This window comes from Neoarius graeffei, chromosome 13 (assembly GCF_027579695.1).
Source record: "Neoarius graeffei isolate fNeoGra1 chromosome 13, fNeoGra1.pri, whole genome shotgun sequence".
NCBI classification, from domain to species: Eukaryota; Metazoa; Chordata; class Actinopteri; order Siluriformes; family Ariidae; genus Neoarius; species Neoarius graeffei.
Window position 1 is genome coordinate 68,070,744 of NC_083581.1, and position 13,856 is coordinate 68,084,599.

Below are 13,856 nucleotides of genomic sequence, written 5' to 3' on the forward strand. Positions count from 1 at the left end.
GAAAACGAGACCGATACGGTCTAATGTAAACTTGGCCTAAGTGTTCCTTTATAGGGACAAACTGAAGAAGCCTTAAAGGTTATAGATTAAACTTTTAAGGGTTTGTTAGAAAGTCAAAAAGAGTTCTTGCTTAATAAAGTAGTGGTATGTGGAGGTTCTCTGATAGACAAACCCTCCGTTTTAGTGTCCTGTATAGAACATTTAAGGGTTCCCTCTTATGGGAAAACCAAAGAACGCTTAAAGGAGAACTGAAGTAATTTTTAAACTTGCTTTATTTCTTAATTAACGTGTTATTCAATTACGTTTTCAATTTTGGTAACCTTATATCGTGACTCGTATTGGCAACTAATTGTAATTAAATATTATACTTATCGGCTGCTTCTGGTTGAGAGTACGTCGTGCGCATTGTTTATTTTCTCTCTTTTTTATTTTTATTTATTTATTTTTGTGTGTGTGTGTTTTGTGTAGTTTGATGTTTGAGTGTTTTTGTCCGCCGGTTGTGGTGTAGCTCCGGACCCAGTTTTGGGCGTTGGTTCCCTCCAGGCCTTGGTTCGCTGTGGGCGGTGGGTGATGCCTGTGCTCCTAGCGATGGACTGCAGTGAGCTCATTGCTTATTTTAACGTTGTGGTTGTCCAGCGCTCTGTGCTTTAGTGCTTGGTGTGGTGTTCCGAGCGATGTTGCTCGGTGGCGTCGCGGCGGCTGTGCAGGCCGTTTGGGATGTACCGACGCGCTGCGTGGCGGTGCTTCTGTGCTCACTTTGTGGATCCATGGCGTGGTGTTCCGAGTGATGTTGCTGGTGGCGTCACGGCGGCTGTGCTGGCAGTGTGGGACTTGTTTTCGTGCACTTTTTGGTAGGACTGTGGCAGCTACACCATTGGAATGACATCCTGGCCTCTATTTGGTGGACTGAATTTATTTGTTTGTTTGTTCGTTCCCTATAACTGTAAAGCAACCTTGGGTTTTGAGAAAGCCGCTATATAAATTGAACTTATCTCATCTCATTATCTCTAGCTGCTTATCCTGTTCTACAGGGTCGCGGGCAAGCTGGAGCCTATCCCAGCTGACTACGGGTGAAAGGCGGGGTACACCCTGGACAAGTCGCCAGGTCATCACAGGGCTGACACATAGACACAGACAACCATTCACACTCACATTCACACCTACGGTCAATTTAAAGTCACCAGTTAACCTAACCTGCATGTCTTTGGACTGTGGGGGAAACCGGAGCACCCGGAGGAAACCCACGCGGACACGGGGAGAACATGCAAACTCCACACAGAAAGGCCCTCGCTGGCCACGGGGCTCGAACCCAGACCTTCTTGCTGTGAGGCGACAGCGCTAACCACTACACCACCGTGCCGCCCAGCTCAGCTTTCTTGTTAAATCAATTTGAACTGGTCAATCCCCGAACAGCTCTTTTGCCATTTTAGATCCATTTTTTTGTTTTCTTGGCATTAGAGCCTGGTTACTTCCACCTAGGATGAAGTCCTATTCATTCTGGTTGTAAGTTATTCCACCCTCTTCTAACCCGCGTGGGTTTCCTCCGGGTGCTCCAGTTTCCCCCACAGTCCAAAGACATGCAGGTTAGGTTAACTGGTGACTCTAAATTGAGCGTAGGTGTGAATGTGAGTGTGAATGGTTGTCTGTGTCTATGTGTCAGCCCTGTGATGACCTGGCGACTTGTCCAGGGTGTACCCCGCCTTTCGCCCGTAGTCAGCTGGGATAGGCTCCAGCTTGCCTGCAACCCTGTAGAACAGGATAATGAATAGGATTAGGCAGCATTTATTTATTTATTTATTTTTCTTTTTAACCTTGTGTCTGTGTACAACATTTAAAGTTAAACTATGTACGCTACCGTTCAAAAGTTTGGGGTCACTTTGAAATGTCCTTCTTTTTGAAAGAAAAGCACTGTTCTTTTCAATGAAGATCACTTTAAACTAATCAGAAATCCACTCTATACATTGCTAATGTGGTAAATGACTATTCTAGCTGCAAATGTCTGGTTTTTGGTGCAATATCTCCATAGGTGTATAGAGGCCCATTTCCAGCAACTCTCACTCCAGTGTTCTAATGGTACAATGTGTTTGCTCATTGCCTCAGAAGGCTAATGGATGATTAGAAAACCCTTGTACAATCATGTTAGCACAGCTGAAAACAGTTGAGCTCTTTAGAGAAGCTATAAAACCGACCTTCCTTTGAGCAGATTGAGTTTCTGGAGCATCACATTTGTGGGGTCGATTAAATGCTCAAAATGGCCAGAAAAATGTCTTGACTATATTTTCTATTCATTTTACAACTTATGGTGGTAAATAAAAGTGTGACTTTTCATGGAAAACACAAAATTGTCTGGGTGACCCCAAACTTTTGAACGGTAGTGTATGTGGGCTGGGCTTTTTTTTAAATTTATTATTTTTATTCTATTCACAAAGATATTGAACATTTTCAGGATGGGATATTCAGATAACATTTGTTGATAAATTCTGAATTTCTGTTATATAGCAGAAATGGTTGAAAAGCTCATCTCTAAGAGATTACTACCTTGTATGTATGTACAGTGCTGTGTACACGTTTAAAAAAAAAAGCTGTCGACCAAATACGGGTTAAAAAAATAATGACGTGAAATGTTTTCATTTTTTTTTTAAATGCTATAAACAGTAAACCATAATAAATGAAACAAAGTCAGTGTTTGGTGTGAGACGAGTCGACCCTTTGCTTAAAAAAAAATATATATATTTTTTAAATAGTAGTCTCAGGTACAATGAGTGCAGTTTTATGTGGAAATGAGCTGTAGGTTTAACTGAGCATCTTACAGAACCAGCCACAGTTCTTCTGGACACTTTGACTGTCGCACTCGCTTCTTCATTTTGCACCGAAACCCAGCAGCCTTCATTGTTCTCTTTTTTTTTTTTTTTTTAAATATGAAAACTGGTCTCTTGTGTAATATGCTGCTCGGATACAAACATTTTTTTCTGTAACATTTAATTTTGTGCTGGAAAAAAAACCAAAAAACGGACGTTTGGAACTCTAAAATGTTTTTGTACTGACTTGATAATGCAGAAGTCATAAAATAGAAATCTGTAACAAAGCTTGTATAAAAAAAAAATAGGGCGCCTAAGACTTTTTTGCACAGTACTGTATGTATACATGGTCTGCAAGACACAGCAGGCTCATTTGTGAAATACGTTGCAGAACAGGTTAAGCAACAGTATCATTGCATTACAGTACCCACAGATTAAGACATACTGATAGTGTGCACAGGTTTGATATTTGTTCCTTTTTCCCCTCCTTCTCTAAATGTACGAGAGATATTTGTATATAGTGACTTTATATACTGCATTTGTGGCATACTGTAGCCAGAGCATCATTGTGTAATGCTTTAATGCATGCAGAATTTAGAAAGGAAATTCTGACCCATTTCCTCTCTCGTGTGCAGGACGTTTTACCGGTTTGAGGCTGTGTGGGACAGCTCGCTGCACAACTCTCTCCTGCTCAATCGGGTCACTCCCTGTGGAGAGAAGATTTATATGACCCTGTCTGCATACCTGGAGGTTAGCGTAATCCGCTCACCATACACATGAAGCTGTGCTATTCACTACAGCACTCCGGTCCTCTGGTACACTGCGTACATGTTCGATTCAGGTTAATGATAAAATATGGAGGAAGCACTGTAAACCTCGATCATGAACAATGAATTGAGTGAATCTATAATAATGATGAATCTGACCTAAACATGCATGTGTGGTGTTCTTCCAGCTTGACCACTGCATCCAGCCTGCCATCATCACCAAAGACATCTGCATGGTCTTCTACTCCAGAGATGCCAAGATCTCACCTCCACGCTCTCTGAGGAACCTCTTTGGCAGCGGCTATTCTAAAACCCCTGACTGGTGAGCTCCGACTCATTGTAGATCTCCATCATCATCATCATCTAGAATTCAGATAACTGGTTTTATTCTATCCACGTTCCCTGGATATGAGCAATTGTGCGCTCTGATTGGCTACTCTACAACTAGGCTATCAGCTGATATACCATGACTAGAGAAAAACAAAATGGCGAGAACATCAAGTCAGATATATCACTTTATCAAGTATTTAAAAGAAACAAAAAGCTAAAAGAATGGGTTTTTTCCCCCCCAATAGATGACCTGCAACCACGTGATCAAAATGTGCTGCATCATGAGCGTCCACCATGATGGTGGATATACAAAGCAACTAGGCTGGCAGCCGCTGAAAGCGTATCTGTAAACAAATACTGAATTTTCTCAGACGATTTGAACAGTCAAGCGAAGATTTGATACGAAGAGAAGAAAAGATAGATAATGTGTAGTTTTGACGCATATTATTTAAAAAAGTCAGACTTTTCTGAAGATAAGACGCTTCTATGGACCATTGAGTACCCAGATATCGCGTTCTATCTGGTTTGGCTGCTGAATAATGAAGTCCGAACTTGGACGAAACGTAGCCCATTTTCTGAGTGGGCGCCCAGTCTGGATTGTTTCTATCATATCATTTTGCTGGCTCTTCTAGAAGCGAAATGGTAATACACGTGTTAAAATTATAACAACGACTGAGTGAACCACAACAAGAGAGAACGCTCATTTTATAGCAAAATTCTAGCAACACGAAATAAAATTCTTCCATGATATTATCGAGAGAGCTTTGAATCTCGCCTGAGATAACATAATCACTGCAAACACGAGCTGTTTTGGTTTTAGCCTCTGTTAGATGTTGTTCAGCCGTGTTCGTCTCCTCTCCCTACTAAGCCTCAGAGTTTCCTCGCCCTCTTTCCGAATCACGGACGCAATTCTAAAAAATCAGAACGTGCCACGGTCACGAGTACTGTTGTGACCACAACCATGTACAGCACAAAGATATGGCAGAGCTAAAAGAACGCTTAAAGCAGCGGAAAAACAGAGTTGTTTTGTATGGAATGTCGCTTGACCCTGCATTTGTATATCCACCAACATGGCCGACATCCGGGTTTCTCTCCGTGCTTCCACGGAAGGCGGTCGCATTTTCTGCTCTCCCTCCTTTTTTTTTTCCCTGCTTGTGCTTCTGTGTCTTGTCTCGTCTGCTGTACTTTTTGAAGAGACTCTCCCTGCATTACTTTCTAAACTAAAAAAAAAGCATGGAATTGATAAACTGGTCTCCTAACGAAATTGACAGTTTTCTCGACGAGAAGTTTGGGTTCGGGGGAACCCGTCTGTCCTGCCGGAACGTTTGCGGCTGGTGACACGATGGACGCGTGGGAGCGGTGGCGGGTCGTGTGCCTGGCGATTCTTTCTGTGGAGGACATTGAAGATATCTACCTATTCGAAACCATGATTACAGAACTTTTGCTAATTGAATTAGGCATTGCCCTGGTATATCGAGGAAATTAGACAACGGTGACAACTGTTCAAAGCCCCACAAAGCTGCCCGATATGATTGGAGTGGTGGGCAAAGCTGTTGGCACTCGGACTGTGGACATTCAGAACTTTAACCACAGAATGGTTGTTATCTTGGAGCAGCTTTCAGATTTGCAAGGAATACGTTTTTCGGAGATCAATTTGAATAGAATGGAAGGAATGAACAGATATGGACGAGCGGTGAGGACGTGCAAAGACTGCGTCTGGAAAGACCAAACAATTCATATCTTATCGACATTCAACTCCCAAGACAGCACCGGCCTTGGTTCAGGCCGTTGCTGAGGCAACATTTCCCCCTGAAGGTCACTGCCGGGAGACACACTCGCATTCCTTCTCTAACTTTCCGCAGTCGCCATTTTTACCCCCAGTGTGACAAGCGGGTGCATGACCAGCACCTTCATGGCTGCAGGAGCGGACGGCTGCTTGCTTGCGCTGGATTACCTCTTCCCCTCCCCCCTCACCCGGCCCCCCCTTACCCCCTACCCCTGATTCCCCCCCTCAAGTCCCGTGTTTAAAGTGTACTTGTGTTGTTGTTTGTGTTATTGTGTGCTTGTGCGGAGGTTTTTAAATGCTCCCACACTGTACTCCTGACAGGAGCATAGTGGGGGGGGGGTGTTCTTTTTTCCTCATCTTTCCTTTTGTTACTACTGTTTTTTTTTCTTTTATCCCTGTCTTCCTGTCCTGTTCCCCCTCTGTAAGGACAGGTTGATGGTCAATTTCACTGGTAACAGTGACAATAAAGGGTTCATTCATTCATTCTATTTTGCTTTGACGTCACTTGCAAGTCAAGGATATCTCCTGCTCCACACTCCAGCCCAGTTGGTGGCGGTAATGCACCTTTCAGTTGGTTTGCCAACCACCAAAAAAAACCCAAGAAGAAAAACAAAATGGCGGCGCGTGTTAGTGAACCAATCGAAGATGAAATAAAAACTTTACTCGAAAACAAAACCCCCAAAAAATAACAATAAAAAGCAACAAAATATGGAATAAAATTAATGGTAAGAACGTATTTTTAATTTTATTTTTTCAAGAATTGTCGCATTTTTCACAAATTGCTACTGTCATTTTGCCGGTTTGTTTACATTCTAAGCGGAAATTTTGTCGGACGTTTTGTATAAAGTTTTAATTTATCGAATTTGCAGAAAATAAAAATGCTCCATTTCTTAAAATCCAGTGAATGTAGATAGAATAAAACAGTTATTCCACTCAATCTTGTCGTACATGGCTTATAGCCAATTCGGTGCTATGCACCTCGTTGGCTATCAACTCGTATGCACTCGATTTCGTGGAATAACTGTTAAATATACAGACATACACATTTCATACATAGTATAAAAATTAATTACATGGGGTATTTTCCACTGAGCACTTATAAATAAAAACTTTTCCAAACATGAACAGTGGAACTGGAAATTTCCATTTTGGTTCTTTTTCCAAGTATCATTACATTCTGTGATCAGGTACCGAAAACCATCCAACTGGAATAATTTTTAGAAATGGTCAATGGTAAAAGCATCTTCTGTCTTCTGAAGCAAAAAGTTTTGGCACAATGTACAGTAAAACCTACTCCAAATTCATTTGGAATGATAATCAATCTCGACCCCCAAACTAAAAGCAAGTGCTCTTCAAGTGGTGTTTGGGTGGTTGAGGGTTATAACTTTCTAAAGAGATTCTACTTGGACTGTTTTTTTTGTTTGTTTGTTTGTTTTTAAAGAATATGAGAATATAGTATTGCATATATGTTTTTGTGAGTGCTGTCATGGTTAAAGTATGTTCTGTATTTTAAACTCCTAAACTCAAGCTCTGTGCTCCACTCCTCTATTTACAGCAACAGAGTGACTGGGATCTATGAACTCAGCCTGTGCAAGATGGCCGACACAGGAAGCCCAGGTATGTTGCCATCTTCTGACCTCCTTTGTAGTTCCAAGTTAAAGGAGTACGCCACCCCCAAGTGAAATTGAGTCAGTCCCTGCAGTCCCTAGAGTTGGATGAGTGAGCCAAAGCGTTTTGTAGCCGACCCAGCCATTGTCCTGATCTGGAAACGTCCCGGTTAGCTTAGCTTAGCGTAGTCGCTGTAATCCAGCGTGTCCAGATAGCATTGTCGTTGCAAAAGTGAATCAAATAACTCAAGATTTTTTATAATTATTTCTCATGACCTGTACATTCACATTGAGTACACATATCAATGCAAATTAACACGAAGGGATTTACTAGACCAATTTATATCTGGAACTATTTTCGGCCACAGCACAGGCAAAGCACCGCTGCAGGCACAAAGACACCACGCAGCACCTGAAAACCCTGGTTTCCCTGGTAACACTGGTGTATTGACGGAAGTTGTGGTGCTGCGTGGTGTCTTTGCGCCTGCAGCGGTGCTTTGCCTGTGCTGTGGCCGAAAATAGTTCCAGATATAAATTGGTCTAGTAAATCCCTTCGTGTTAATTTGCATTGATATGTGTACTCGATGTGAATGTACAGGTCATGAGAAATAATTATAAAAAATCTTGAGTTATTTGATTCACTTTTGCAACGACAATGCTATCTGGACACGCTGGATTACAGCGACTACGCTAAGCTAAGCTAACCGGGACGTTTCCAGATCAGGACAATGGCTGGGTCGGCTACAAAACGCTTTGGCTCACTCATCCAACTCTAGGGACTGCAGGGACTGACTCAATTTCACTTGGGGGTGGCGTATTCCTTTAAGTCTTTTTTTTTTTTTTTTTTTTTTTATCCCCCGCTGGCCGAAAGGCCCAAAGGGGGATTATGTCGTGGTGATGTCCGTCCGTCCGTCCGTCCGTCCCGGGAAGGGTGCTCACCTTCTGAAATCAACTCCTCTCTCAATTTTTGGAGGAATTTCACAAAACTTGGCAGGATTCTTTGTTATATGTCGGTAATACGCATATTGCAATTTTGTTCAATTCGGTCGCATTTTACCAGAGTTATGGCAGAGTTGCCAGCGAGGGATATTATGCTCTCGGAGCACTCTTGTTTGTTGTTGCTATGAAATGGAAATTATAATTCCAGGTTATAAATATCAATGTATGTGCACATTGTGTACGTTTGTATGGGTGTGTAGGCATGCAGAGGCGAAGACGGAAAGTTCTGGACACATCAGTGGCGTACGTGCGTGGAGAGGAGAACCTGGCTGGGTGGAGGCCCAGAGGAGACAGTCTGATCCTTGAGCACCAGTGGGAGCTTGAGAAACTTGAACAGCTGCACGAGGTGAGACACATCTGTGTGTTTTAATTTGGGGAAAAAATATAAAACGCACTCTGTATGCAAAATTTCACGTTAAACTGGAAAAAAGAGATATGGGGGGTATATTTTGTTCTAAACCTGAGTTCATTTCTGCACCCAATGTCATGGTGATTTTGGTATTTTAGGCCAAGTGTAACAGTTTTCAAAACCAGATGCAGTCCAGAAAATGATCTATTGTAACTGATTACTTGAAAATGGTGGTCTGAGGTTTTATGTAAATAAACTCAACTGAGAGCAATGTGGACAAAAACTATTCGCTGTCGGAGCAGGGTACCAAGAAGCACAGCTGGTTCAAAATGGTCATCTTACTACCTGTTTCACAATGGCAGAGAAAGGGATGATGTGGGCTTGAGCAAAGAACATAAGTCATAACACAGAGCAGAAAGCCTTCACCAGAAGGAACGCTAATGAGAAATGATGCGTTAATTAAACAAACATTGATGAGAGTAATACAGTGATTCATTGATTGTCTTCTATTTTGCACAAGAGCACATGGCAATTAATCCACATTTCAGATATAAAAGCTAGCAATGACACACACACACACACACACACACACACCCTTCAAATGAGCCCAATATTGGTCCTAGGTACGAACCTGGAGTGTAAAGATATGGACCTGTGGTAAAATCTGTTTTTGTTCTCGTTGAAAGCCTGACCATCAGCTACGATGGCTAAATTCTAACCTCCTATATCTGTGTGTTCAGGTGGAGAAAACGCGTCACCTCCTGCTGCTGCGGGAGAAACTGGGCGAGTCGGTTCCTCAGAAGTCTCTGAGCGAGTCTGTCTCTCCAAGCTTGAGCAGTGGCACCCTGAGCACCTCGACCAGCATCTCCTCACAAATCTCCTCCACCACCTTCGAGAGCGCCATCACACCCAGCGAGAGCAGTGGATATGACTCGACTGACATCGACAGCCTGGTGGACCGTGAGAAGGAGCTGGCCACCAAGGTATTTGGTCATTTAACACAGTGCCCAGGGTGTACCCCGCCTCTCTCCTGAAGTCAGCTGGGATTGGCTCGAGTTCCCCCACAACTCTGATGGATAAGATGAATGGATGGATGGATTTAACTCGTTATATTTAACACTTATTCCACAAAATCGAGTCGTACATGAGCTGATAGCTGACGAGGCACCAAGTACGACGAGATTGAGTGGAATAACTGTTTTATTCCATCCACATTGACTGGATTTTGAGGAAAAACAGAGCATTTTATTTGTAGTTTTTTGCAAATTCGATAAATTAAAAGCTTTATACAAAACGTCCGCCAAAATAATTTCTGCTTAGAATGTAAACAAACCGATGAAATGACAGTACCAATTTGTGAAAAATGCTATAATAATAATAATGATAATAATAATAATAATAATTCTTGAAAAATAAAAAAAGATGCGTTCATTCCATATTTTGTTGCACTTTTTTTGGGGGGGGGTATTTTTTAGGGTTTTGTTTTCGAGTAGAGTTTTTATTTCATCCTCGGTTGGTCCAGCAACACGCGCCGCCATTTTGTGTTTCTCTGCTCATGGTATATGAGCTGATATCCTAGTAGTAGAGTAGCCAATCAGAGTGCACGATTGCTCATATCCAGTGAATGTGGATAGAATAATTCCTGTAATCTAATAAGAGCATGAATTGACTAAACTGTGCAGTTTATACAGTTATTTTCTTCCTTACAGTGCCTCCGCCTTTTGACTCACACATTTAACAGTGACTATAACCAGATGTGCAACAGCATTAGCGCCTGCCAGGTACAACTGATTGATCAGTGAATGCTTTTGAAGCAGGTGATGCAGAGTAGAAATTCCTAAGGCTTATTTTCTGTCGTCCTCTTTATCAGCTGTCTGATATCTCACCCATGGGCCGAGATCCATCAGTCACCAGTCTCAGCAGTGCCACCCTTACCCCGTCCTCGACCTGCCCCTCCCTGGCAGACTCCCGCTGTGGCTCAGACCAGAAGTAAGTTGATGAACTGCTCAGTAGCCTGTATCACTCCTGAGTCAAACACTACTTCTTCTGATGGTTTTTCTGATTTAAAAAAAAAAAAGAGGTTGTGCATTAGGTCCTAAACTGGATTTTTTTTTTTTTCCTTCTCAGGACTCCTGAGCCTAACTCCCGCGCCACCAGCCCCTCATGCTCGGACTATGAAAACTTCCCCATGGTGCCCAGTGTGGAAACGTCATACCTGGCTCGTGCTGGCAAACACGAGTTCCTCAACCTGGTACCTGATATTGAGGAGATGAGGCCTGGGTTAGTCCAGTCACATTTTAACAGAGAATGCGGTCTGGTAGAACTGCAGATCAGCGCTGCTGAAACTTGATTTCGTCCTGTTTTGATGTTAATGTTGGTAAAGAGTTTAAAGAAAACATTAAATGAAAACCTAATGGGAGTCTTTGTGCAAAATATATTTGTATAGTCAGAGGTATTTGTATAGGAATTGGTCTTGTCTATAGTAATCTCTCACTCACACACACACTACAGATACTGTAGAGCTTAAGTTGATAAAACACTAAGTGTTCCTATAATATATTAATGTGTTTTATGAGCTCATGGTTGTTCGTATTCAGAGATGGACAAAGTACCCAACTTCATTACTTAAGTGAAAGTACAGATCCCACTGGTCAAATGTTACTCCGATACAAGCATACATGTCAACCCCTTTGGGCGTCCACCTGTAGTATCAGAGGAAGAAATCCATAAAATCAACATAAAATGCTTATAGCCTTCGAATCGCACCAAACTTAATAAATAAATAAGTAAATATAACTTGCCTGAGAACTTCGTCCAGCATGTCGAAAATCGCCTCACCCGTGCCGATATTGCACACGGGCATGTCTATGATTCTTGACTTCGCCCCTCTGTTTATGTCGAAGATCCGCACCAAAACGGCCAGTCGCTTGTCCGTCTTTTTGTCATTGGATTCGTCGATCATCAAGGAAAATGGCGACGTCCGGCAGTGCTGGATGATCGGTAGTGTAGCTTCGGGGGCCAAGCTCTTTTTGATTATTTGCGTTGTTTTGGTGCGCCTACAGCTGATAGATTTCGCAATCGTACTGTCCGTGCAAATTCGCGGCAACAGTTCTGTCAGGTGGTCCGCAACGGCTAGCGGCAAATTGTGCTGAGCAATAAAATTACTTCTGCTCTTATTACACTTGTTGGTTGATCATCGGTCTTAGGCTTTGCAAACGTCGTCATTTGTGGCTGATTCTGTTTCTGGTGCAAATTTCGCTGACGTAGTTTGGACCTCATGTGTTCCCTCACGTCGTAAACTCCAGACGCCGCAACTTTTCTATCTCGCACACAAACTGTGCAGTGCGCATACTCCTCATTTTTCGCCTGAACAATGACACCATTAAATGTCTCCTTCCATTCAGGAAGATACCGCCCACCGTATCTCAATTTCTTTCTCGGTGTTCCCAGTTTTTCACTCAGCAGACGCTATTCAAAATCTCTCGGGTGTAAACAATGTCGCTCTGCACAATGAGAAAATCGTTCGAACAATGACCGTTTGGCGCGTTTAAATGCAGATCGTGCGCATGACCGGAACGAGCGAAGTCTCGCAGTCGCGATACTGCACGAGGCTTGAGGAATAAACATCCGGTTTCACATAGTCTGGGTTATCTGCCCCTGCATACACGCTGTTCTTTGTCTATAAATCGAGCTTTTGTATGTTTTTGCGACGATCAGCTGACGATGTTCAAGTAAGATACACAAAATAAATTTAGGTCAGAAAATACTGAAAATCCGTAAGACTTTGTTTATACACCCTTGAAATGAGCTAATCTGTATAATTTCCGGACAATCCGTATAGGTTGACATGTATGTACAAGTGAAAGTTGTCCAGTCAAATTTTTACTCAAGTTAAAGTACTGAAGTACTTGCTTTTAAAAATACCTAAGTATTAAAAGTACATTTTCTGTCAACACATCGTTGTATTATTGCCACAACGCTTACAAAACTTAATGCCTCTGAAACAACTGACTGGATTTACAAAATGAACACATGCTGTGCCATCATGGTAGTTTAACATTAAGCTAGCTAGTCAGTGACGCTCCACCTGACATGCTAGCTAACTCTTCAAACTCAAAATCATATTGGGTAGCTAACGCTACTAGAAAAGAAAGATTTCTACATTGTTTATTTGGCAAGATTATGCTAAATATATTTATGAAAGGACTTCAGATAAGTTAACGTTATTCATGTTAGCGTAACTCTGTTTTTACATGCTAACTAACAGTGTCCAAGTTAACTAGCTATGTGTTAGCGTTAGTCGTGGACAAGGCGATGGCAACTTGGCGGGCAAATCCATAGAAAGTCATTTGACTAACCAGACTGCATAGCTACGTTTGTAATGTTATCGCTAACTCTAAAAGCACAGACAACTTCATTGCAAGCTTTCTCTTGGAATAAAACGTTTATCTACCTCAATATGCTCCCGCAGGTTGGACGGTGAGTTTTGTAGGCCTTGATGTGGTTCATTTTAGGCAAACAGAGCAAACATTTAAAACAAAACGACTCTCTATTCCTCTCAGAAAACTGAAATATCGGTTCTAGTTATGGCCATGAATGTGTTCATTCCCCAGAAGAACCGCCTCCTTTCATTCTGCCATCAACTGATCGTGTTCAAATAACGCTGCTGAGAAATCACTGAACTTGATTTTATAGTCTATGGACGTGACGTGACCCTAGTGATTACTGATCGGCTGTCTCAGTGTCACCTGGGAAAAAACCAATCACGATTTAGAAAAGAAAAAAACATCTGCTTTCAAAGCCACTTCAGAGTAACGAGGACCATGATTGATAGAAATGTAGTGGAGTGAAAAGTATAATATTTGTCTTTCAAATGTAGTGAAGTTAAAGTCATAAGTTGCCAAAAAAAATACTCAAGTATAAGTACAGATACTCAAAGTGTACTTAAGTACAGTACTCAAGTAAATTTACTTTGCTACTGTCCACCTCTGTTCATATCATTTAAAAATGAGCAGAGGGGAACCATCAGGGCCTTCTAGGTGTTCAGAGAGGCCCAAACATATCAGAATTTCAAATGTTATACTTAATTTCTTTTATTCTTTAACTGCTTTCATTCTTTCGCAATTACTTTTTAATTATTCTCTTCTAATTCTGCCTCATTTTCGATCAAATTTGCTTCAGAAATGAAAGGGTTACTGTCCTGAAAACATTAAAATCGAG

General features: G+C 41.9%; 1 protein-coding gene across 4 annotated transcripts in view; it reads left to right on the forward strand.

Moving 5' to 3' along the window:
• Positions 1-13,856, forward strand: part of kif1b (kinesin family member 1B) — a 286,078-nt gene that overhangs the window by 226,551 nt on the left and 45,671 nt on the right. For all 4 annotated transcript variants that reach the window (XM_060938398.1, XM_060938399.1, XM_060938400.1 and 1 more), the window contains 8 exons: positions 3,434-3,548; positions 3,754-3,887; positions 7,237-7,298; positions 8,488-8,633; positions 9,377-9,619; positions 10,346-10,417; positions 10,507-10,625; positions 10,764-10,916. In XM_060938398.1, the coding sequence (XP_060794381.1) occupies positions 3,434-3,548; positions 3,754-3,887; positions 7,237-7,298; positions 8,488-8,633; positions 9,377-9,619; positions 10,346-10,417; positions 10,507-10,625; positions 10,764-10,916 (1,044 nt within the window). The remainder of the gene's footprint in view (positions 1-3,433; positions 3,549-3,753; positions 3,888-7,236; positions 7,299-8,487; positions 8,634-9,376; positions 9,620-10,345; positions 10,418-10,506; positions 10,626-10,763; positions 10,917-13,856) is intronic.